General features: G+C 38.8%; 1 protein-coding gene across 3 annotated transcripts in view; it reads right to left on the reverse strand.

Moving 5' to 3' along the window:
- The window catches only part of FBN1 (fibrillin 1), a 249651-nt gene that overhangs the window by 65553 nt on the left and 157762 nt on the right, over positions 1 to 26336 (reverse strand). For all 3 annotated transcript variants that reach the window (XM_036924512.2, XM_036924514.2, XM_057488789.1), the window contains exons 16-32: positions 25737 to 25859; positions 24799 to 24951; positions 19663 to 19716; positions 17976 to 18101; positions 14073 to 14198; positions 13402 to 13521; positions 13041 to 13178; positions 12136 to 12186; positions 10435 to 10560; positions 9214 to 9441; positions 7596 to 7721; positions 7348 to 7476; positions 6476 to 6601; positions 6240 to 6365; positions 4924 to 5046; positions 3690 to 3815; positions 1576 to 1701 (exon numbers count right to left, since the gene is read on the reverse strand). In XM_036924512.2, the coding sequence (XP_036780407.2) occupies positions 1576 to 1701; positions 3690 to 3815; positions 4924 to 5046; positions 6240 to 6365; positions 6476 to 6601; positions 7348 to 7476; positions 7596 to 7721; positions 9214 to 9441; positions 10435 to 10560; positions 12136 to 12186; positions 13041 to 13178; positions 13402 to 13521; positions 14073 to 14198; positions 17976 to 18101; positions 19663 to 19716; positions 24799 to 24951; positions 25737 to 25859 (2127 nt within the window). The remainder of the gene's footprint in view (positions 1 to 1575; positions 1702 to 3689; positions 3816 to 4923; positions 5047 to 6239; positions 6366 to 6475; positions 6602 to 7347; positions 7477 to 7595; positions 7722 to 9213; positions 9442 to 10434; positions 10561 to 12135; positions 12187 to 13040; positions 13179 to 13401; positions 13522 to 14072; positions 14199 to 17975; positions 18102 to 19662; positions 19717 to 24798; positions 24952 to 25736; positions 25860 to 26336) is intronic.

The following is a 26336-nucleotide window of genomic DNA, read 5'->3' on the forward strand; positions in this document are numbered from 1 at the left end:
GGCCTCTGCACATGCCTCTGTTAGCTGGAATCTGGAGCATGAAATTCTACAGATCTTTTTCTTAGAGGGAATGAAGACTGTCCCATTAGATTAATCTCTCTCTTCATAAGCATTTTGGTTCTCTGGGTTGAGTTTCAGTGAGTTCAACTGAGCCAAACAATGCTATTAGCCTCTATTTGGTAAAATGCAACATGGAACTGCCCTACCTTCCCCTTCATTACTGCCAGACAAACACCCCTTACCCCAAGTTCTGTATTTATACTGGAAGCAAACAATAAAGCTTAAATCATAAGACATTAAGCATCATTTGCACCCCAGAGGCCACATAAGGGGCTAAGATTTTAAACACTGTGCATTTATCAGAATGGACTGCTACCTATACTTCATATCAGGTGTAACAGAATAAGCATAAAAGCATTCTAGCTTCGTGCTTCTTTTTGTAATTTGGCTAGGATTTGTCACTTTTGAACCAATAGTAATATTGTAATATTCTTGGCATTAGCCTATATATCTCTGCATTTGAAACAGCATTTTCAGACAGTTTGAAATAATAAATGACCAATTTATCCAACATATTTAGGGCTTTTCTCAAAAAATGTTGATATAATTAAGAAAAAGATCTGTACATTTATCATATTGCCAACCTGCAAATATTTTAATGTTCATTTTAAGTCACAGGGGCTTGCCAAACTGTGTGTCAGAATTGAAGTCTGTTATTTATAAAGAAATCATGCAGTTACCTAATTCAAGCTCACCATGCTCTCCATTATGTTTTAAATTATGTTATATGCCATACAGTTATATTAAATAACTACAGTAAGACTTTATTATATTATTCACATACTTACCATCATTGCCTCGATTTTAAAATACCAACTAAACACTTAAAAACAGTACCATTCATGCAGAGTAGTTTCTTTAATTTGATGGTTAATAGAATAATCTCCTACAAATATTGTGAAAAGACTGTCTTATGTGATATTGCCATTAGATAAACAAAATTACAAATGGCTTAATTATTACTTCATAAAATTGGCTGAGTCCTAGGACTAGAAACTTACTTGGGCTAAAGCAACTTAATACACCAAAGGACACTAATTTAAGGAGCTGGAAGACTGCTGAGAATTGATAAAATATATAAATTGTAGGAAGTCTTTCTTCAAAAAGTAATTTCAGTTATAAAACATTAAACCAAGTGTTGGCAATGGAGGCTATTGGGAAAAGCTTGCTTTAATGAAGGGTTATGAATGTTTGGTAATTAGCAATTAGCATGTTTATTACTTTGATATAAAAATGTAATTCTAACCTCATAAAAATGTGATATTTAGAGTGATAGTTATAGTGGTAATTTATCCAATATGCCTGTTTTCACAGGTAAAGGAGAAAAACCTGTTTAGATCCAATCCAATTCTAAAGAATAACAAATCTTAAAGAAGTGCAAGCTAGTGAAAAATGTTATACAAAACACTTAATAATGATATTTAAATGTTAGTTTAAAAATTTGTATTACTCTATAATTATAGTAGCTGTCTCTTAACCACTTACCATTTTATTATTCAAATTGAGAAAACATACCTGTACAGCCAGTTTTTCCTTTTTTGCTTGAATATCCCATATCACAGTGGCAGATAAATGAGCCTTTAGTGTTTTCACAGGTTCCACTTAGGCAGATATTTGGATTCAGGTCACATTCATTGACATCTGTAAAATATTGATATTATGAATACATATAACCATTGGTTTGATACCACTGAAAACATTTTCTCTGAGATAAAACAAATAATCACAAATAAATTTAAAAGATGAAGTGTTTTCACTCAAAAAATAAAGTATCACACTTATGGAGTTCATGCCACATTTGCTTTCTATATTGTAGGCTACCATGCAGACAGGTTTTTTTATGTGAGCCGCCAGCAGGAGGTCAGTAATCAAACCGACTAACTCTAGGCTGAGTATAGAGCCTGTTTATATAGCAGTCTTGAAAACTTTTTAAAACAACATATTTTGTTGCAAGGTGAAAATTTTAATACAGTCTACGATTGCCAAGATTTTGGTTTCCATATTTTGAAAGAAAGGATAGATGAATTGATAGTTTTAGTATAGGTAATCATGAACTTCACTTCTTCCCAAATCAAAAATCATCTATTTTTTTATGACATTCCCTTTAATTTCTAGGACTTCACAAATATTCAGTAAGGGTTTTCAGAAGATATAAATGTGATACAATTTAAATATTTTCAATCCGGGCTCTTGCTTCTGACCAAGATGGACTAATAGGGACTGACTTTACCTTCCCACCTGAAACAACAAAAGGGTGAGAGATAGGAAGCAAAAGATGGTGATCACTGAGAGAAAGGAAACAAACGAGGTGAGTTGTCAGAATGCCCCAGATTACTGTGTAGGGAGAGTTTTGAGGTCATGGCACAGGGAAGGGGATGACAGATGGAACCACGCAGTGTCCCAGCATTGGGGGATGAAGCTGGAAGTCCTGGAGGACCAAGGTCGCTGGAGTTCACCGGGCAGAGTGAAGGACAGAAGAAAGCTGCAGAGACAGAGAGCTCCAGAGATCTGCAGAGGGTCCCAGTCAAGTATTCAGATGAGTAGTGATCGGGGCATTCATGGAAAGAAGCTGGCGGAAATACCACTTAAAGAATTAGAGGGAACAGTCACCAGAGTTCACAGGCTTGGAATTGTGCCTGTTCCTACCAGTCAGACGGGAAAATCAAATAATTCACAGGAATTGGGTAGAGTATCTAGAAGGGCTTTGCCTCAGTAATGGAGCAAAATTAGCCCTAGACTAATTGCTGCATAAAAACTTAAAAGCAAGACTTTGAAAGGATCAGTCTGTTTCCAAATACCTGAACTGGGTTCCAGAATAAAGCTCAAAAATATTTCTAGGAATACAAAAATATCTAGCATTTGTTAAGTCAGAATTTATAATGTCTGGCACTCAATCAAAAATTACCAGGCATTCAATGAAGCAGGAAAACATGACCCATAATGAAGAGGAATGCTAATTTATTGAAATGACCCAGTACTGACACAGATGATAGAGTCAGTAAACAAGAATATTTAAACAGTTATTACAACTATATTCCATATGTTCAGAAAGCTAGAGGAATGATTGGACATATTAAACAGAGACACAGAAGATAGGAAAAAAGACCCAAATCAAATTTTTAGAGATGAAAACTACAATGCCTGAGATTAAAAATACAGTAAATAGGATTAAAGGCAAATTAGATATTACAAAAGAAAAACTTAATAAACTTGAAGACATACCAATAGAAACTCCAAAACAAATACAAATAATTCTAGAGTTTATTGCATTTTTATGGGAAATAAATTTTGCTTTCCTTTAGACAACCATTTTAAAAGCCTGAAGTGTAGTCATAGTAGAGGAGGGTTCAGTGCACAGAAATAATGCATAGACATAAAATAAAGGTTCATTTGGAGTTGACCAATGGTTATCTCAGTCCACATAACATATCTTACGAGAGCATTGTATCACTGTCACAAGAAAGTTGTCCTTTGGAATTCTGTTTTTGGAATATTAGTTCTATGCCCTTAAGTACCCTTACTTTTCCCTTAGGACCTGTCTATTAATTATCCAAATTAATCTTTATGTAATTTAAAAGTGCTGGTAAATAGCAGACAAAATAGGAAATTGTGGGGTTTTTTTTGCTTACCTACACAAGTCTTCATGTCCTCAGATGCCATGAATCCATCATAACACAAGCACCTGTACTCTCCAGGTATGTTTGTACACTGACCACCATCACAGATATTGGGGTTATCCTCACACTCATCAATGTCTGCAGAGAAAAAAATAGCAACAACATGCTGTTGATGTTGGTTGTACTATTCAGTGATGAAAAAGCTAACTGACTCAAGTCAGTCAAACAGCATACTCACATAAGACACTCAGCTTTCAAATCCAAATGAAGCTTTACATAAACTACCCAATCAGGCTATCCCAGGTAAAAAGGAGAGAACTATTTTTAGGATTCACAACATACTGTTCAGGGTCAAGGCCCATACCCTCATGAAGTCCATCATTTAGTTAGCAATTTTTTCTCTGATATGAATTTGTCATTCAGAAATTACTATGAATCTTATTTTTCTCATTGTCAAATTTACATGCCTCAGATCTATCATATTTTGTTTTACTAATATCTTAAGGCAAAAATTGCTTGAAATAAGTTTATCTTCTTAATGCAATTTTAGTAAAAGTATTTATTTCCAACATTTAATTTTTATAGCCAAATTTATACGTAGGGCTTTTAAGGGAGATTTTTCTAGGTCAGACAAAATAATTTTAGTTCCTAAACCCAAGTTCCCCTTTTAACCTGAGCCATAATTAAAACCTGTTATTACCTACCTCATTTCTCACTCCTAGTTGGCTACAAGGCTCTTCTAGCCCAGGGTGATAGAACAGGAAGTATAAATTAGACCAGCAGTTCTCAAATTTTAGTACACATGACAATCACTTGGGGGGGCTTGTGAAAGCAGATTCCTGTGATCTACACCCATAAATTTCTGATAGACTAGGTCCAGAGTGGGGCCCAAGATTTTGCATCTCTAATACACTTTCAGGGCTGCTGCTGCTGGTCCAGGGAACACACCCTGATTAGCACTGAAGTAAGCCAAAGGATCAGATTTTTCAAAATTCTGATCATTGAAGAAACTGTATTTTATACTCCATTTATTGAGCATATGCCAGGTACTGTGCTAAATGCTATTCCATACAAGCAATCTGAGACCATTTTACAGACAAGGAAGCTGATGCTAAGGATCTTTATCAAGGATACACAGCTAAAATATGCAACAAAACAAAGATTTGAACTCAGTATTTGGGCCCTGAACCACTCCACATAGTGTTCTCTTACTGAGAGATTTCATAGGAAGCTAAAACCTACTTACCAGTGCATGACCTCTGGTCAGGCATTAGTGCAAAACCTGGTTGACAGCTGCATTCATAGCTGCCTTCAGAGTTTGTACAGAAGGTCTCACAACCACCATTCATTATGCTGCATTCATCAATGTCTAAGAAAAATAAAAATAATATCACTTTTCTCTGTGTTTATGATCATGGCATGTGATTAAAGTTTCTACACGTGGGTCAAGTAAAGTGAAAAACAAACAGCAACAAAAAACGAGCCTCCTAGGGCAACTGGCAGTCATTGCATTATTTGATTCCTTCAGTAAATATTGAGTATACACCTACTATGTGCTAGAGAGCTGAATCTAATAGTGAATGAGAGACACATTATCTCTGCTTTCATAATGCTCACATTGCAACCAAGGAGTTGGATGAACAATTAATTACACAATACTTGGTGTACCACTGGCGATGTGGGGGAAATGCTAGGCACAAGGGGAATATATCCCAGTTATGACAATGGGCACAGGGGTGAAATTCTCTGCTTCACAGATTCAGTTAACAGACTTGATATTCAGTTTGATTGGCTGAGATTCCAATCCTGTTCAGGAATCTGAGTTGGAGTTCTGAGCTGTCCTGGGCCATGTTTCAGAAGAATTTAGGCTGATTCATGGCTCTGGGTAGAAACCATGTAAGACTTGGCAGTTCCACATGATGTACACCCCAAACCAGCCCCAAACTGGCAGTTTCTACAAAGTTTCACTTTGACTTTGGACACAGTAAAGCCACAGGGCCTTCTGTGCCGCTCTTCCCAGCACGACTAACCTACAGAGGGCGAGCCACCGAGCAAAATGCTAGTGCCACAAAACCCCATCTTTGGGGAGTGCCAGATCTGGCCTCTATTTCAGTGTAACATACGAAGATACCAGGGTCTTCTTTCCAATACTTATTCTTTGAAATCTTTTCGCTCATTCAAACCAGCTAAGGGCAGAGATTGCACGTAAGGCTTTTTTATCTTTTTCCCCTATACTCATCATGCTTTGTTTATTTCAGGTGGTGAGTAATCACTTGCTGGTTTGTCTGGGTAAGCGTGGGCATAAACAAAGCAGGTGCTACTCTTCAAAGCAGCATGGGTCAAATTATACTTGTTAGAGCTAAAACATTCTATTTCCTTCAGTTAACTGGTTCTTTAAACAGACAAGGGAGGTGAGATCCAAAGATTGACCCACTTCGAAAAGGATTTTACTTACAGGGACACAAGAAAGATGAAGTAAAAGTAGTGATGGAAAGAGAACTCAAGAGAACATTGCTTGAGTGTTTCAGAAAGAGGCTATATAAAATAAGAGTGAGAACTCACCAACACAGAACAGCCTGTCGGGAGTTGAATGATAGCCAGGATTGCAGGCACACTGATACTTCCCGACGAGGTTCACACAGCGGCCATTGGGGCACAGGTTCGCACTCAGCTCACACTCATTGATGTCTGTTTAGAAAATAAGAACAGCAAACATCCAGCCATAAGCTTCTGCCTGTAGCAGAGATGTGCATCAAGTAACTACCCACAGTAAGCGATCTTAGAATCTTTCTGCTTACCTATACACGCTGAAATGTTGGGGGACAGCTGATGACCAGGAGGACATTCACAGCGGTAACTTCCCTCGGTGTTCAGGCAAACGCCTCCTCGGCACAGGAGGGGATCTCTCTGACACTCATCAATATCTGCAAAATGGAAATGACCCATGCTGAAGATGGTGGTGGTGTCCTGCCCAGATCCCCATGGTCAGGCCAGGGCATGCATTGCCCAGTTGCTGAGAGTCCCAGCTGCTCATGGCTCTTAGGCTCACTTCTCAGAGAACTGCAGTCCACTTCACTCACAAGAGGCTGGGAGGTGAGAGCATGGGAATATAAGATCTTGGCCTCCTTGCCTCCAGGTGGGACAGCTCTCAGGCGGCCTGCACACTCCTGAGCCCCTGGGGGAGCAGGTGAAGGCTGAAGTGCAGCGGGACTCTGCTTCTCTTCTCACCCTACCCTGAGCTGCTTCCCTCACTTCCTTACCGGCACTCCCTCAAGAGTCTCCATCTCAGGTTTGTTTCTAGGGAACCTCATCTAATATAACCAGTTTAATCAATCTCTTTTTCTAGAAACTTTGGACAGAAACCCTATAATGTGAGTCCTAATATAGCTTATGTTTGAATTGTTCTGTCTCCCCTGGGGTGTCCATTCCACATGTTAAGCTCACTTCTCAGGGACCCATAACTGGTGTCCAAGGCCACCCACCACCCCATGGCGTGAATTCCCTCATTTCTTCTGCATGTCAGTCTCCCTCTGCCACAGACTGATTCCTGACTCGCTGGCCAGGAGACCCGTGCCCTGGGGGAGCAGGAAGAACCTGGGAAATAGTCTATGAGTCATCGAAGCTTCTTGGAATCTTTTTTCCTGCACTGAACGAAAGGTCATACACTTACCCATACAATTCTTCATCATCATGAATCCACTTTCATAGCCTTCATCGCACTTGCATTCAAAGTCCCCTGGGGTGTTAACGCACTGGCCTCGGCCACAGAGGTCCGGAGATATGCGGCATTCATCAATGTCTGCACAGAAGCAGCAAGTGGTAGCAAATCAGTGTCAGGGTAGCTTTAATTCCTGCAGCAACATATTAAAGATGAAGGGTTCCAACGGGTGTCCCTCCAAAGGAGGCCCCTTCACTGACCTGTGCAGTTCCTTTCTTCAGAATCAAGAGCGAAGCCACTGTCACACCTGCACTTAAAGCTGCCGATGGTGTTCCTGCACTTGCCATGGGTGCAGAGGCTGGGAATCATCTTGCACTCATTGATATCTTCAAGACAAACAAAATGTGCAAAAAGTTCATGAGCATACAATTAGGAGGTCTTAATGGTGTCATTTTAAACCCAGGGGTTGGTGGGTCTTGATATAACGTCTTGGCATTTTAAAGAATGTGTGGTGATCCATGAGAAATAGGACTTTGTAAACATTTCCAGTCTCTTAAATGTCTATATTTTAGACAGCATTATTACAAAAGCAAAGCATGTGTTGACTTGGACTTCCAGACACCAACACACTGCCTGATGTACACCAAATATTCTAAACCACAAATAGTTTAAACCACTGGCATCTATACTTAATGCATATAGAAGATTATTGGGATATATTGCCCCAGAGCAATCAGTTGAGTGTGTAATGGAATGAGATGTTCATTTATGATTTTGATGCTTTCTTGGATATCCCTAACATACAAGAATTTCAAAGATCTTGCTTAAAATTTAAATTACTTGCAGTAATGTATACTATTTAAAATATATTCTCAACTCATATTAAGGTTTCATTAATAAAATTTAAAGAGTGTCTTGTATACTAGAAGACTGCATATATAACATCTGATCTGAGTTTCCCCTTAGGGGGCTTTTCCAAAGCAAGACCTACAGCTCCAGAAATACAAGTTCGCTTCTATAAAATGTCATAAGACAGAACTGGTAGGTTAAATCTCAAGATTAAGTCCTTCTGTGGCAATGGATTGCCACATCCTTTGGAAGCAAATCATTCAAGTTCTTTTGCATTTACCTAAGAGAGGGCCATCTAGAAAGTGCCTATCTACACAGAATTTTAGTCCCCAGGGCTTCTTGGACCAAATGCTCAAAAAACTAAGTGATATTTATATACCCACTTCCCATTTTGATAAGTTGATTAGTTATGAAGCATAACTAAGTCCAGACACAGTGGGCAACCAAAACAAAACTCTATACTGGGAGCATAAACTAGGTCTCTCTGAATAATTGAAATTCTGAGAGGCCAATTATGATTTTTTAATATGCCGAAGTAAACACATTCTGTACCATGCATAACATGTTAAATTGTTTTGGAATTAGGTTAAATCTGTAACTTCTTATTTTTTACATGGATTTTAGATTACAATATAATAAACTGAAATACTATTTGAAGTATCACAAGTCACAGAAACTTCTGTGACATGGATCAAGTCAGCAGATAAAAGATCTTATGGTTTTAGCAGATGGCACAAAAATTCCCCAAGACAATTTTCCCTTTGTTTATGTTTGGCTTAAGATAGTATTGATATCTACTTTAACACTTAATAGTGGCTAGGTGAGAGACGCAAGTGGCCTCAGGAAGTTCTGAAATGCAGAAAAAAGACAATCCATTAGAAAGTGAACATTTTGCTCTATAATTCCGAAAGCCGAGAATGTATGCTGAGATGAGGATGACCACACTGATGATATGCACAGCCAATCTTCTGTTAGTCGAACATTCAGCTGATCAAAAAGAAGAGCAGTCAACCACTGAAGCCACCGTACCTTTAAAGAAAGGCTTTCCATTTGTAATTTCCTTCGTGGCGAACCCGGGCCCCCGGGGACAGAGTTCCTCGTACTCAGGCGTGTTTCTCACAGGACACTCCTCACATTCGTCGGTGCCCCAGGCCGCCCCCACGGAGCAGCAGCAGGCGTCCATGCGGTGGCGGCCGGCGATGGGCAGAGCGCACTCCTCATCCTCGTACCTCAGGAAGCAGGTTTCCAGGCGGATATCTGCCAGAGGGAGCACAGGGACGCTGAGAACCACTGCTCTGTTTTCTCTGCACCGAACTGCCAATCAGTTGTGTGAGGCAAAGTACAACACACGTACTAATTCCCTATGGACCTATTGTCTGGAATTAATTTTTTCCTCAAAAGGAACCCAGGCTGGGAAGGTTATTCCCACCAAATAAAGACTCTCTTCTCTTTGGCAGCCCATATTTAGTCAGACTTCCTATTTGTAGAAAGTTTCCTTTCATCTTCAGCCTTTTCTGCTGACTCTACATAAGGAGCAGGATTCTGAGCAAGCCCACAGTGCTTTTTGGGGAGATGTATTGTCCCTGTACAAACATGCCTATTACCAACCATGCATTCCACGATGTCCTGACGTCTCTCTAGCTAAAAGCAAACTGCACTCTTTATTGAGGGGGAACAGACCTGAACTAGCTCCAGCACCTTTTCCTCAGATCCACGTCATTTCTAGAGAGGCAGAACATAATTCCAAAAGTAAATTCCAAAATGAAGACTGCCCTACTCGAGGTTGAAGAGGAAAAACGGCAAAGAAAGGCCATTCATTCCTCAAGTATTTTTCCTTTTTACCTTAACAGGTGCATATGTGCTCATTCTTCTGGATACACATGGGATACGTTTAGCCCCCAGCCTAACATTCACCTTGTATCCTGCAGTCCATGGCTTAAGGGTGGCAGATTTAAGAGCTCTGGAATAGTAACTGTGATGGTAGTAATTTAAGGAATAGCTACATATCAATGAAGAACTAAATTTCTCTTCACTAACAACTTCTCTACTCTTTTTATTGAGAATAAACAAAGAGCTTAAATCAGGAAGGCTATTTTGTTGAGGAAACCACCATGGATCCTTTTCAAAATGATGAATTTGGGGTATGTGTGTCTATGCTTTGAACCAAATATTTAACTCTATTTTATCAACTGAGTTTTTAAATAATCTTTAAGAAATGATCATTAGAAAAATAATGAGCTCAGTATTTACCCAGGCAGATCCTCCCTGTGGCATCCAAAGTCATCCCAGTGGGACACTGACACTGAAATGATCCTTTAGAGTTCACACATAAGCCATTTTTGCATACTCCTGGGAATACTTCACATTCATCTATGTCTATAAAGGAAAAAAACATGAAGTCAGCATATCTCTACAACAACATTCTCTTTCATTTCATGGAATCACAACTATTTGCACAGCAGAAAAGGCTATTTTGAACCTGGTAAGTTCACAAAACCAAGTGTGCCTCCAAATAGCTCATGTAGAATTTCTGGGATGTCTGAATAGCAACCAGACTGAGCCCACCTGGTACCAAAGATTTATGAGTTTCTCCATTGGTCTCAGGGAGTCATTCTTGAGTTGCAGAGACCAGGAGCTGTTGTGAGTTCTTAGGAACAGTTCTGGGTACTGTGGACATTTTGGGTAAGGCCCCCAGGGGCCATATAATTAGCTTCAGGAGACCAGATGCCTGGAAGTAAGTAGAGAAACAGATACCTGGTTTTTCAAACTAACAGAGGAGAAATAACTTGAAGATGAGCATAGAAAAATCCACTGAGAAATAGGGGGCCAGTCATAAGAGTCTCTTTAGAGAAGTGCTAAGATGTCCCTGGCAAGTGTATATCATTAGTTCTAAGTGTTCTGTCAAAGTCTTGGTGGTCCCAAGTTGGGGGCAATTGAAAGATGCTCATGTTCATTCATTCATCATTCCCTCAATTTCTCTCAAATGTACCAGTCCTCCCCAGTTTGCTTAATGGAGAGTACTATTGTCTCTGCATTTAATTTGGCAAAATATTCACCATCAAGTCACTTGCCTGCCATTGCCCAAAAAGGGGAGCATTAGTTGAGAAACTCACAAACACTGTCTATTTAGAAGAGGTAACTTTCCAAGCCAGTGAAAAAAAATATTTTAATCTTACCATGTAAGAGAGATAAATGAAGAATGAGAAATTTACCTCTTTTGGTTTTTTTTTTGTTTTTTTTTTTTCCTGGTCTCTGGTACACCAAAATGTGTTGCTGAGGTCAGATAAGATTGTAACAGTGGTCTGGACCAGAGAAAGGCCAAAGGATTCAGTCATCATTTGGAAAGCAAGACCTTGGGTGGGGGTTGTAATGTTCCTTTCTACTTTAGCAGGAATAAGACTTCATTTCATTCCACATATGGGACTAATTGCTGTTTTTAAAATTTTTCAGCTGCTGTGTCATGTCAGGTTGTGTTAGTCACCCTGACCTATGTCTATCTGGTACTCCGTGAGAAAGAATCACGGCAAACTGGAGAGAATCCACACAGACTTTCAAAAATGAGGCAAGAGAGTGTGTCCTTCTAAATCATCCATGACCATGAAACAAACAAACAACAGGACAAACCAAGAAGAATGCCAATTTTATAGCCTCATCAAAAACTTTCTTTCTTCTCTAACTGATAGATAACATTTTGAAAATGAAGTCACTCTACACCGTGGTCAGCCTAAAAGATTTGTAGCCACCCTGCCCTCTGGCCATAGTGACCTGACACTGGCCATAGCACTGTATGTGCTTGTGAAATAACGTCTGTTCTGCTCTGCAGTGAGTATCATTTTCTTCTCTGCTGCATATTTCTCATTAGGAAGTTACATGACAGCTTTATCCAATGCAAGGTAATGCAAGCATTTTCATGCACACAGAAATCTATAGTTTATAAGGAACCATAAGTACCTTCACATTGTGTTCCTCTAATTCTTGAATAGCCTTTACCACATATGGGATCTGTGAAAAAAACAAACAAAAAATAAAATCTGAAGTAACAAATATCCAGACTTTGTATGAGAGTATAAGAAACATGAGAAAGGACCTGGAACGTGAATTAGATTTTGTTGCTACCAGGACGTCTAAGATAACAAAGTGGTACTGAGATTGCATAGGTGAAGAAGAACAATGAAATGCCTCCTTGAATAAAGCTCAGTTCCTCTGAGACACCTTAAAAGATCCAAAGGTGCCCTAAAGATCATGCTAAAGTGACAACTAAGAAGGAAACTGGCTATATTTCTCTCTTGATATGAGACTTAAAATAGGAATCACACTACAGGATTACTGTAACATGAGTGTGGTAAACAAAGTCTACAACTTAAAGATGTGATGCCCTGCAGCAGTCACACTGTATAAATTCACACATTTGTGTATCCAAATGTTGAATCAGCAAGGCTCTCCAGCCTCAGATATAGAATAGATTTAAAAGTTTAGTCATGAATACTGGTTCCTTTACATCAATCGGCTTTTTGGAAGAAAATCCACACCTCTAAAAAGCTGAGGACCCCTAGTCAGTAGGTTCCCAACAGAGCTGATAGGAATTGCTGATCCAGGAAAGCAACACCAGATAACTACATTATAATGTGGTGATAGAAAACAACAAATTAACCAAATCACATAAAATCATAATCCCTGACACTTCTTTTAGTTTTCTTATTTAGTTAATAGGAATCCCAATGTTTCATTGAAGTCATCAGAATGAAACCTTCTAAAACTCCCCTGTGAACCCAAATGAACCAAGCCCTGGACTTGCCCTTCCTAAGCAAAGGGACCAGCGGGGTGGCCCCGGGAACTGCAGCGCGCATTCCTCTTACCGACTTGGCACAGGGTACATGGGCTCCCCCAGGCAGCGCCAAGGGAGGAGCAGCACTGGGACTTTAAAGTGGCTCCATTGATGTTGATCTCGCACCGCCCATCGATGACAGTCTGCCAGCAAGTGCCCTTGATGGTTTCTGCAGGGGGTGGAGGATGACACTTACTAGACATGTAATAGTATCTACATCAGAAATCCAAACATGTGCATTGGAATTATCACAAGAATAGCATCAGAAAACAAGGAGTAATGATCATTTTATGTTTTGTTCCTCAATACTTAAACCCTTTTGTAATAAGAGCTGATATTAAATACAGCAGCATGAATAAGCACAGGAAAATTATTCTCAGAAAGATAAATACCTATGCAGATGGTTTTGGTTGGGTCCAGAGTACTTTCAGAAGAACATTCACAAATGAAAGAGCCTGGGCTGTTCTTGCAGACTCCATTAATGCAAGGACTTGATTCACATTCATCAATGTCTGAAACAAAAACAGGTCTTGGGCATGAATGAATATTCAAACGATGGCCTCGATTGCTAGCACATATTCTTCATTAGATAGTAAAGCTGGTCTAGATAGATTTTTTCCTAGACTAGAGGGAATGTCAAAAATAACAATGGAGCATATCTCTATAGTACAGAATTTGGTGCATGACTGAATTTTTGTCTTCAGAAAATCTGGAGCAAATGCAAGTGTGATTTCTCAAATGCTAACTAAAATAGCATTATCTGTAATATTTTCTTCATCTATTAAATGATGGCAAATAAAATGCCAATTGCAGGCAAATACAAAATGAATACCTTTAAATGGCATTTCAATATAAAGTAAATGGGCAACTGAAGGGCCAGGTGCAGATAAGTACCACCGGTAGATTACAGAGTGCATACAAGTGTCATTTAGGATTACAGAATCTCCACTAAAAGTGACATAGTTGTCTAGAATAGAAGCAACTCCAATTTATTCTCACAGTTTTCTAGGGGTGATGTAAAAGACAGTAAAATAGATGGTATAAGAACAAAGATATAGTTTACCTTCACAGGTTTTTAGGTCAGGTTTGTATATAAATCCCTTGGGGCAGGTACAGACAAAACTTCCAGGAGTGTTTCTACATTGTCCATTGTCACAAAGTAGACTGTTCAATACACATTCATTGATATCTGGAAAACCAGTGAACATGAACTTTTAAAAGAGCCCATACCTTGCATGTAATTTCTTCGCTTTTTTAGGTTTAACTTTTTAAGGTCACAGTGATATGATTAATTCAAGCAAAAAGTTCTTACCATTGGTTTTTGCCTAAAGTACCTAATTTTAAGAAAACAGGGGCTTGATCTGACTGTCTATTTTAGGTATCTACAAAATCTAAATTCACCAGACACTATTCTATTCACTTCTTTCTTTAGCAGGAAGAAAACCTGTATTTGCTGGGAATCATTCATCTTTATATAATGTTTCATTATGCCGGAATTAAAAGGGCTAACAATCCTATTGTTTTAAGGAACTAAATAAGTATTTAGAAAGTATGGTCCATCTTTGATATGGATTAGTTCCTGGATGGGTGTTTCTTCTTTAGAATAATTTAAATGATCTCGGGTTACATTTATGAAGTATGAAGCAATCTATAGGGTGTATAACTGTCATGAGGAATTTAGAGTCAAGATTCAGAGAACTGAGGAAAACTTGCTGTCAGCTGAATAATAGGCCTGATACAAAGTCTAACTTTTGGTATGTATTACTTAGATAAGTTAGGAAGTGGAGAACTCAAACTGTTTGTTATGTCCCCTTGGGCTAAACTATATTACACAGCCCACAAAACAGACTAAACATTCACAAGGAATTTTTTACACATTCAGAGATTCTGCTTGATATCATTTGACAAGCTAGGGTTCCTAACATAAAGGATACACAAATTTGGCACTGGAGAGTTACATGCGCTCACAGCAGTAAATATACTTTAATCAGCAACATATTCATAAAGTGCTTAAATACGGGAAAATCAAAGGTGAAGTTAGGCTATTGTCTGAGCAAAGAGCATGCTGAGAATTTTGTCAAAATGATATAAGGAATGCTAAACTTCCTAAAAGGGCTGACACTGCAATTCTTAAACTTTGATGATGTCAGAAGAATCTGGAACCTTGAATTGATGATTAAGATAAAAAATTACCAGTCTTTGGAACTCTATCTGGGAGTGGACCTCTGATTCCTAATTTCATCCCTCTGAAGTATGAATGCTTCTGACCTGATGATAATGGGTCTAACATTGGAGTATTTACTACAGCATTGAATGAAGACTCCTTCCTGCCTCCCAAACTCCCAAACTTCCCCTTTTGCTTCCCATGGGGTGATTTTTGGATGAAGCAAAAACATCTCTGTGTCCTTCTGGCTTACCAAATAAATAATGATTTTGTGTGTGTGTCTGCCAGGAAAGAGAGGCTCTTACAGAAAAATGAAATAGTAAAACTTGTTCTACTATTAAAAAAAATAGTAGAACTGAGTCTAGTTTGAAGGTACCACATACGCTCAAATAGCAATTGTTTAAAAAATGGAGCCCTAAAATTAAGGGTGTGAGACAGGAAGGATTCATTTCTCAGAAGTCAACGTAGACTGCCAAGAAGGAAGGGCCAAGTTTGGGCCAGCAATGAAAATCAGGAGGAGAAGGATAAACCTGTAGTCAAAGAAAAGGGGTTTTATGATAAGTTTGCAGTTCCCTGAGCTGCTACTATCCGCTGTTTTCTTAAAATCTGGTGTAGCCTGCAATTCAGATGAAAGCTGATTTCAATGGGGGCAGAGAATATACTCTGATGTACTGTTAATTCTGTTCATGTGTGTGCAAAGGCCACATTTTAAGAAGGAAAGCAGGTAAAAAATATTCAAAGTAAGATCGATGCCTTTTCAAAAATGACTGCTACGTCCACTTTGTCCGCAGTCATCAACAGCCCTAACAACAAAAGCATTTATTAGGTGTGGCGCTGCTTCAACCTGCAAAATTAGAGAACTGTACATTGTATGAGAGGCTTAGTACTCTTGCCATTTTCTGTCCTTTAAGTAGTTACACTGAAGACAAAAGTGAAAATTTCTTATGATGAGTAGTGGAAATACAGGGCAAAAGAAGAGACTGCTACAGGGTGTGAGAGCAGGCGACTTACAGAAATAGCTCAGAGATGCCCAGAGAGCCAGAGGAGACAAAGCAATTGAGAGCTTGCTTTAGGATGTGTGGGGTGAGCTTCCCTCTTTATTGTCTCTAGAATCCACTCCCTTTTCTTCCTTTGTGCACTGATAGAGCCATAGATAGAGTTGAGACCTTCATTACGTGTCACTGGTAAAGGTGCCCACATTCTTTTAATATTAGTATCAAAGTGTCAACATAAACAGAATTTTGTAGGAGGAGCAGCTAGGAAAAAGAAAAGAAAGAAAAGGTCAAGTATGAAAAAGCTGAATTTGATGACAGTCATTGCAAAAGATTAAAAGAACTGTAGAAAACCAGACTTTTTTGGAGGATACAAAGATTCCTGAAAGGAGTCAGATATACATATCTGATTAGGCTGGAGGAGCTTTGGAAAGAATGTGTACAAGGACAAGAGGTCAGGAGAGAGCTTATGGATATTTTAGAGATGGTCATTTTTCAATGGTTTGATATAGTATATAGTAAACTTAAAAATAGTTAACTGACATGGCCATTTGTCCTTGTTCAAGGGAATAAAGTTCTATATGATATAATTTAATCTCATTCCTCTTAAAGTTAAGGCATTGTTTGTCCAATCAGAGTCAACAAGTTTCTTGGAAGGGGTCCAAGTATTTCTGCAAGCTTCCCAACACCAAAGGACTTCAAATGGTAAAGTAAGGGACCATGACAAATAAAACAGCTTGATACCCAAGGACAAATGGGAGCAGGAGCTGTTCTTTCTTGAGTCAGAACATACAGCAACTCTCTGATGGCTGGACAGGAGAGAGTTAAGTCCAGTACCTGACAAGTAGTTGACACTACCTAGATTATGTGTTGAAATGCCCGAAAAGGGCATTTATGTTTATTTCAGTCTGCAGCATCTCTGAATTATTACATGTTCCAATGACTGGCTGCCTTAGAGCAGTACCTTTCAAACCCAATCACTAAAATACCACGAATGGCAGAAGAGAGTAAGTTCCTAACCCCTAAGCCCTAAATGGCTCTCAGAGAGTAAAAAATATGTCCCCATTTTGTCTTAAAACCTATTGATATTCATCCATGAAAGTATGTTTGTTTTTTTTTAATGTAAAACTGTTCTGCTTCCAAATCAAAAAGATGCAACATCTTATATTTTGGTTTTGGCATACTCTGGCCTATTCCCCTGAGTATGAATATTCCAGTTTTAGAAGCCCAACTTCAGGCAATCTGCAGTAGTATGTTGCTACACTGCAGAATGGACAGTACATTTCAGAAAATGTTAGTCTAGGCAATGGGAGAAAACTGAAGAAACAATAATGGTACCCATTCTGGCCATTTTCTTCCCAAAAAAGGGCTTTTTTCTCTAGTTACTGGCTAGTAGCTTCATTAAGGATTGTCAGAGCATCAAAAATGGTGTTTGTTAAATGTAACAGAGAGCAGTTACTACTGAAACTTTGCTGGGTTTTCTCTGATTAAATCTTAGAAGTGGTTGAGAGAAGGGTAAAAATAGGGATGCCTTTGGAGACACATAAGAGTGGCTCACAACTTTTGCATATTATACATCCAAGGAGCTTCTCTCTTGTGGAGTGAATTTGATATATGATTATTCATAAATTGTCAGGATTTTGCTATGTAAATTTTAGTTAATCAAGATGTGTGTGCCATGCTGACATCCAAAGTCTACAGCATCCATTTGTTCAGTCCTTTAAGCTACAGAAGAGCAGTTCCCTCCAAGCAACAAATGAAGGAATGCATGGCACATGAAATGTCTTAGCAAACAAGTGACATTTCTTACCAACACAGTTTTTCCCAGATGAATCCACTTCATATCCTGAATTGCATATACATTTGTAGGTCCCACGGAGATTTTCACAAATTCCATTTGGGCAAATATCAGGATCTAATGCACATTCATTTATATCTGCACCACAACGAAAGTTCTAAATTAATAATATTCTAAAGTAAACACCATATGAACTGTCAAAAAATAATGTTAGAATAAATGTAAGCCCCTTAGGACCTCATGAAAATTAAGTTTCACCTTAATGAGAAAACTTGATCTCTTTTTCTCACTACAAGATATTCTGTCAAATCTTCCTTCCCTGAAAGGAACTTGACATCTTAGCTGGAGCTAGAAGATCACCAATCCTTAATTAAGCTGGAGGAGAACTCCTGGACTTCTAGTCCAAACATCAAGATGCAAAGTAGATCAACTGAAGAGCCCAAGTCCCTCCAACTGGTCTCCCTGCCCCCTGGCCATCCCTCTTCAATCTACTTCCTACACTGCCACCAGACAGTCTAAAAACAGGGTCATTCTCATTCTCAAACTTCAGTACGTTCAATAATATCCTCAAGATTAATTCAAAATATGAATTCTGTTTATTTACTTTCCATTTCTCACTTCTCCATGGACATATAATGCCCTCCTCACCCTGTGTCAGGAATGTCAGGGGCAGACCTGTTCATTGGTCCACAGCCCACTCAAACACCACCTGCCCTGGAAATGCTTCTGCTCCTCTGCCCGGGTAAGGCTGCGTCCTTCCTCTTCTAAGTGCTCGCAGACAGAGGAGCGCTTCCACGGTCAGTGGTGAGCCAGAATGACAGTGGGGGGATGGCTAGTCTCAAATCTTGGTGCCTGACTCTCATAAATCAGGGTTGATTTTTTTTGCTTCTCTCCCTGTCCCTATCACAACTTATTTACTCCCCACTAACTCCTATTTATTATAAATGCCCTTACTTTTCTGTTCTCCTCCAAATATCTCCTCCCCATCTTTATCTGCTAATGAAATCAATCAAGAGAATAAACTGACAGTCAACTCAGCCAGTCCACATTTTTTCAGAACTCTCCTGAATCAAATCACTGAATTTTACATTCATAAAATAATTCCTTCCTCTTCCTTGTCACGTAGTTTTACACTTGTTCCAGTTCTACCTTGCAACTTTAATTCCTTCTATGCCACCAATATTTCTCTAGTTCTAACTCCTCCACTTACATATTTCATTCCCTTTTAGCTTGGTTAATTGTCTCTGCTTAAAAGATGGTTCCCTATTGCCATCTTATAATGACTGAGCAGGTGACAGTTAAGAAATCGTTCAAAATGGGGACTGATAACAGTTCAGTTGAGCCTGTAACCCTGAACTGCACTTGACAGTGGAACATCTGAAGGAGGGCCAGGCTGCCCCTTGTCATGAACAAGCAACCACAGACACTTTACCTCATCCACAGGCCTCCCTCGGTCATCCAGGACAACACTCAACCCTTCAGCGCCGAGCCCCAACTCACACCCGGCAATGCCAGGACCCGCTCTGCAGCAGGCGGTCTGCTCTCAAGGGCTTCTATGTACCCTAGGGACCTCACACGGGAATGGCCAGAGAAGGGGTCGGACTGGATTGGTGTAAAGGGACCAACTGGAAACCCACAGGAAGGCCTGGTACTGCCTCTGCACATGCTTAAGGTAGTAAATGTCAAAACAAGTCCTTACCACTGCCTGCTGACGTCATTCCTGGCCCACTGCTGCAGAGTGCCTGATATTCCGCTGCAATAAATTAACAGATAGTAAATGATTCCCTTGTTTGCAGAACAGGTCAATCCTGCCCTTGGCTTTGCACACATCATTTCCTCCTAAGTGAGTGAAACTGAAATAAAGTGGTAACGGAAAAGGAGGCCTCTCCCGGGGGAGTCACCAGGCTCACATTTTAAAGATTCTGCATCACCATGGAAAATGACTTTTAAGGGTATAAGCAACTTATAACAATTCCTTGTGCAAAGCACTTTTGGAAAAGGTGTTTTTCCTATTATTTGATTTTGTTCACCAGGGAACACTTTACACTTAAAGTGAAATGCGCCTGTTAAAATGTGGTTTCTTAACGGTTAATGAAACTTTCTCCCATGTTCTTGGGAATAGTTTTGTTTTTCAGTGTAAGCTGTTTTTTTTTTTTCAGTACAATCAAGTTCTTAACATTTTCTCATTTTTCTCTGCAAATTCTCTAGCCTCCACTCACAAGAACAACACAAGATATCTATTCTTGCATTTAAGTGTATTTTTAAAGTTAATATTGATCAAGATACTAGATTCCCTCTAAAAGATCAATCAATAGGGCAAGTATTGCATAATGTTAAAACTGTGAGGTCCTATTGAAGAAATGGAAAATATAGAATATGTTCCCAAATTTGTAATGGAATCAAATTTCTATTTCTTAAAATTAATCCATTTTACATAAATTCCAACACTATTTAGATGAACATAAGAGTGAATGATGAAGATGGAGAACTAACTGGAATCATACTTCATCCAAGGAAAAGACACAAACGTGCCCCTTAGTTGCCCATGGTTTCTGGCAACCAAAGTCTTAGGGTCAAATGCAACTCATTTGTGCTTAAGGGAGGGAGAACAGGATATTAGGGATGGGCCTCTTTACAGAGGCCAGCTGCACCTCCCTACAGAGGCTTCCGACTGAAGCAAATAGTTCTTAAACTTCTGCATTCTAGAAAATTTTATCCCTGATGACAGCAGATGCAAATGAGTTATACAGATTAAAAAATGAAGATCGAATCCTTCATAGCCTCTTCCTTTCAGAAAAGGTAAGTTTCAGGAGAGTGGTGAAATCCCTTAATTTTGAAATCATCTTAAAGGAACCAAAAAAGAAAAAGAACAAATGGGAAGGTGGGTGTCATTGTGTGTTTGACAGCCAGGGACTGGGAGCAAAAAGACGTATATCTGCTTTATATTCTCTCACATCAGCAATTAATTGAAACGCTCATGAAATACTGCAGGTAATAAAACAGGAAAACCAAAATCATGGCAGTTTTGTAAAAAGCGGTTTTACAGTTAGCGCTAAGTTAGCTGATGCTTGGCCTAAATGGAAGCAAACTATTGTCATTGTCCTTTTCCATCTGGTACTAGAATATTCTTTGTAGTGAATTCATAGCAGCATGGGTTTTTTTTGTTGTTTTTTTTTTTTACATAGTGAATAAGTTACATGGTGAACATTACAAGGGCAGCCATCACAGAAGCTTTCAGTTTTGTTCATGCATTATGAACTATAAACAATCAGTTCAAATATGAATATTCATTTGATTTTTATACTTGATTTATATGTGGATACCACATTTCTCTCTTTATTATTATTATTTTTAATAAAATGCTGAAGTGGTAGGTAGATAAGAGATAAAGGTAGAAAACATAGTTTAGTGTTGTAAGAGAGCAAATATAGATGATCAGGTGTGTGCCTGTAGACGATGTGTTAATCCAAGCTAGACAAGGGCAATAAAACATCCACGGATGCAGAAGATTTCTCTCAGAACAGGGGGGGTGAGGTTCTAAGCCTCACCTCTGTTGATCCCCATTTTCTCACCTGATGGCACCCCTGCGACTGTGCCTGTCTTAGGTTGTTCCTCCCTTGAGGAATCTTACCCATCTCTGGCTAACCAGTCATCTTCCGGGGTCATGCAGGGAAATGTTAAGTTGGTAAGTGAGAGAGAAGCCTTATTGTTTGAAAAGGTTAGCTTTTTACTTCTTTGCATATTTATGCCCTGTGGCTTCTATGCCCAGCATTTGTCTTGAGGTGTCTTTACCACTTGGAAGAATTATGATACTCGGTAAATTCGATATGTGGCACGAATTCTATTTAAGGGTTGTAATTAGGTAGGAAGAAGAAAAGCTATAGAAGTAGCAGGCGGAAGAAAACCTGGGAAGATTGATTATTTCTTTGACATATCTTCTTGTAGAGTAACTTCAGCATGGATAGGTTTTAAACTACTAATTAAATTGTGCACACACATTAACATAATAGGAGTACAGTTATGTAACCAAAGCATACCTGTAATCACCAGTCATCTCCAGTGAAACCAAGAAAACCAGTTAGGCACCTTAGGCATTTGTGAAAACTTATCTATGATATGGTGGATATTGTCCAACTGAACTTGAACAGTCTGAGAGAATTCAGATAAATTAAAACAACCCATTCCTGGGGACTGTTCACATCCCATATGTTCTTTTAACAGTAAATAGTCTGTGGTTGTAAGATTTTGGAGTGCTACAATTTGCATTTCTCCTAATTCTTGGTTGAGTTCCAACAGTATAGATCCAGTCAAATTTGTTGTTTAACTGTATGCACAGGCCAGCTTAGATATCTCCTTCCTCATTCCCATGGCAAGTCCAGGAACTGGTGGGATGAGTGCATCTACACCTGTGGCAGTGTGTGGATCTTTGTTGGGGTTTTCTTTGCTGATCATCTTCTGGCATGAGTCTTCCCGAGAGTGCTGATGTTGGAAGTTCTTTTTCATATCGTATCTTAGTTCATTTTCGGGGTAGCCAAATTAGGCTTTGATCCTCTGTATAAACACAAACAGACCCTTTGCCTACACTTTTATATGCCCTTTATATCCTTGTGTAGAACTCATTGGAGGTCACCACACAGGAAAGCAGCATGGTTTTAAATGCTGATGACAATGCCTGTTGCTGGGGTTCTTGGGAGCAAGACTTTCCCTCTGTTAGTTCCTTCTTCTATAAATTGGAGATAATGATCCACAACTCACATAGACGTAGCTCTATGGATCTGATGAGAGGATAAGTAAGGGCAGCACGACTGACACAGCTCAAGCACTTAATTGTGGTTGTTGCTGAGCTAACACAATGTTGTGCCATGGAGACAAAGTTATGGGGAGAGATGAGACAACTCCTAATAATCACACTTGTGTGGGTTTAGCTGACTGATTTCTATAAGGAGTATACGCTTAATGGCCGGTGAGAAGTATCTCCATATATGTCTCACTTGACTTCCATAGCACAGAGAAGCTTTAGATGTTGTGTGGTTGGAGTTTCTCATTAAACTGAAAAAAGAAACTCCTTTTGGATCTCTTCAGTACCTTTAAAAATCTCTCCTCCCTCTCCTGAAATGAGGGATATTCTACAGTGAGAGCCTTCACAATTTGGCATTTTCATAATAATGCCACCTCATATAAAGATATGGAGAAACCGGATAGTATGAAGCCACTTCTGCCCGTGGACCTCTTCTGGGCAAACTCATTAAAATATAAAACAGAAGATAGTGGAACTGAGCCTCAAATTTAACCCTCTTTCAGCTTTATTGCTTACAAAAATGTGGTCTCTTTTGGTCATCTTTTTATAAGGCAACTTCACTTTCCTATGTACCAGAAGAATCCTTTGGAGATGTGATTAGTCCAGAGAAAAATGTAAAAAACAAAGAAGTCTATGTCCAGGAGTTTAAGTTTTGGTTCTTCCACTCATTCAAGATGTGAACAAATTAACTATACTCTTGTGTACTGGTTTTCATGAATCACCTATCTTGTAAATTCCATGCATATAAGAAAAATACTTTGAAAAGTTAGAGTAAAAGGATGATATTAACAATATACAAACATAAAACTGCATTGAAATATATTTGTTGGATAGAATTATATTTGTACACTATATAATTGAGGTACTATAATAAACATTTAACTAATTGGTTATCATATATAAAATGATAATATACATATTATTCACTTGGTGAAGTAATCAATCAGAATAAAACTTTCTTTATAATTGGCCATTAAAATAATCCCCACTTCTTTTAAAGTTTCCCATTTAAATTTCTCTTTCTCTAATTTCCATATTTGAAATGGCAAATGTTTAAAAACTGTGAGTTAATCTTTAATGGACTATATCTAGGTCAGAAATGAACTAACTGAACCTTAGATATAAAACCAGTTATTAGAGTTACATATTTTCAATATTACCCCTAACTCTATTTTAGGACATTAGAAGTCAACTTGCCAAGCTACCTGAAAATTAAGTTCAAATTTTGACGCTCTGTTGCTTTAACTTCAATAATCTATTTTTGCCTTAATACATAGAAATAATTTACAGTTGGAGAGTATCTTCTGGATTACCTAAAGTAATTCATTTTGTAGATGAGAAAACTAAGGATCCCGTGGTCGTATCATTCTATGTTTACTAAGGTAAGCCATCCCAAATCCTTCTGAAAATAGGTGAGAAAAATTCCTAAATAAACAAAGGTCCACTAAAAACTAAAGCTCCAATTAAGTAATCTGTCTGCCTGTGGTTGGGGAGAATTCTGACTCACCAACCAATTTTCTTCTCACTATGCCATGTCACTTCAAACTGGGAAAAATACTTTTTCCCCAGGGTTGAATAAAATCATTTAGGAAAAGCACACCTAAATCAACATGAGGCATTTGAAAAAAATTCACAAATGGCCTTTTGGAAAAAAGTTGGATGTATTCAGGTAATGTGAAAATTATTTCCTTTTACACTCTGTAAAATTCTGCTTTTATAATAGTTCCTGCAAAATGCAAACATTATGAGACTACTTCAGAAAACAAGACAAGCTGCATGCACTGCAGAGAGCATGAATATGGTTGAGGTAGAAGAATTCAGATGGGAGGCTCAAATGAGCTGCGTATTTCAAACGATTGTTAGGGCTGGAAAGTAATGTGTGATCAGATCCTGAGTAACCCTGCCAAGACCCCAGGAAGATACATAATGAACCTGAAGAGCATAATATAATCTTTCCATGTGACTTCCATAAATGTAAAGACTGCACTTGGTGGCAGAAGGCTGACAGAATGAGGGTATCCCCATGACACCACGTACCTGAATTCTGTGCAGGACATGGCTGGCAAGGTTCCCCAAATGCATACTCAGTGTTGGCACAACAGCATTCAGATTTTGTAACAGCACCAAACAAGGGTTTGACACACTGGCCTCTCTTGTATCCACCATAGCATGTGCTCCGCATGTGTGTATCTAAATAAGAAGCATCTGTCATCACACTATCACTTCAAACAAATGAGAACCCCTATGTCAAAGTGGGAGCTGGCTTTATTTAGCCATCATCCCTGTTCTAACTCACAGAGAATGCCTCTGGTATTAGGTCTCAGCAGAAAAAACAAAACCAAAACAAAAACAAACCACATTCAGCTTCTAACAGCCAGCTTTCAGTGTTCTAGGGACTCTCATGGTGTGCCCAGCTGTGAGGCCTGAAGTGCTAGGATTATATCTCATTGATTTTTGTCTTCTCCAGACCTATACAGAGAAGGCACTGGATAAAAGTTGAATGAATGATGGATGACAGTTGAATCTCACTCCACAATAAATATTTATTAGAAATGTGGCCTACCTCAAAATACACATGAAATTATTAAACATCTGAATTAGATGTACTTTGAAAAATGAGGACGTTTAATCCATAAAAGATTCATTATATAAATCCAGATGTTGGTCCACTAAGTGGTGTCATCTTTATCATCAGAGAGGGGGTTTCCAGCCATGCCCAATGTTCTCCCAGTTCAAAGAGTTTACTTAACTGACTACCTTTCTTAAAAATAACTTGGACAAATCTCAAACTTCTTATAAAGCCACATAAAACTATTCTCATATAAGTTTCTTGATTATCCATATCAGTTTCTTGATCTTGTTAGTTTGTTGCTCTGAAAATTTAATTATGTCATATGTGTTACAATAGCATTTGTTACCGTGGGTTTTATTGATGTCAGAGGATGGATGTCTGTCTAGTCATGGCTTTATCTTACCAACACACACGCGTCCATCCAGACCCACAGCCAGTCCAGGAAAGCATTCACATCTGTAGGAGCCATCGGTGTTGACGCAGCGCCCATTCATGCAGATCCCAGGTGTTTCACACTCATTAATATCTGTGGTGGGGAAAAGCACTCATTAAAAATGAAGTGACTTTTATCTAAAACCATAACATGTTAACAATTATGTTAACAACACTTGAAAGTGGGGAAGATGGAAAGCAATATGCAACATCGACAAAATAAAGCTCGATGAGATGCATTTAATTTCCTTTGAGAGAACAGTAACAAAAATTTAGAGGTAAATTGAGAGCTTATTTATTTTCCATGGAAAGCCATTTCAATACTATTCTCCTGAGATTTTTTTTTTTTTACCCAAAACAAGAATCACAAAGGCAAAACAACTGGGAGGAGGAAAGTGATAGGTAAAAGACAAAGGGTCTTGGGTAACGTTCCACGTGGCAGTTCTGCCAGGATGGTCAGAAATCTAGCTAGATAATAAACTGCATCTTTGACCCAGGCAGGACACTTTGCTTTTTGGCTTTTAACACCCAGTCAGTCCATGTCCATTTCAGTGACTTACGCCTCTGGGAT

Source organism: Manis pentadactyla, chromosome 11, assembly GCF_030020395.1.
Source record: "Manis pentadactyla isolate mManPen7 chromosome 11, mManPen7.hap1, whole genome shotgun sequence".
Lineage (NCBI taxonomy): Eukaryota > Metazoa > Chordata > Mammalia > Pholidota > Manidae > Manis > Manis pentadactyla.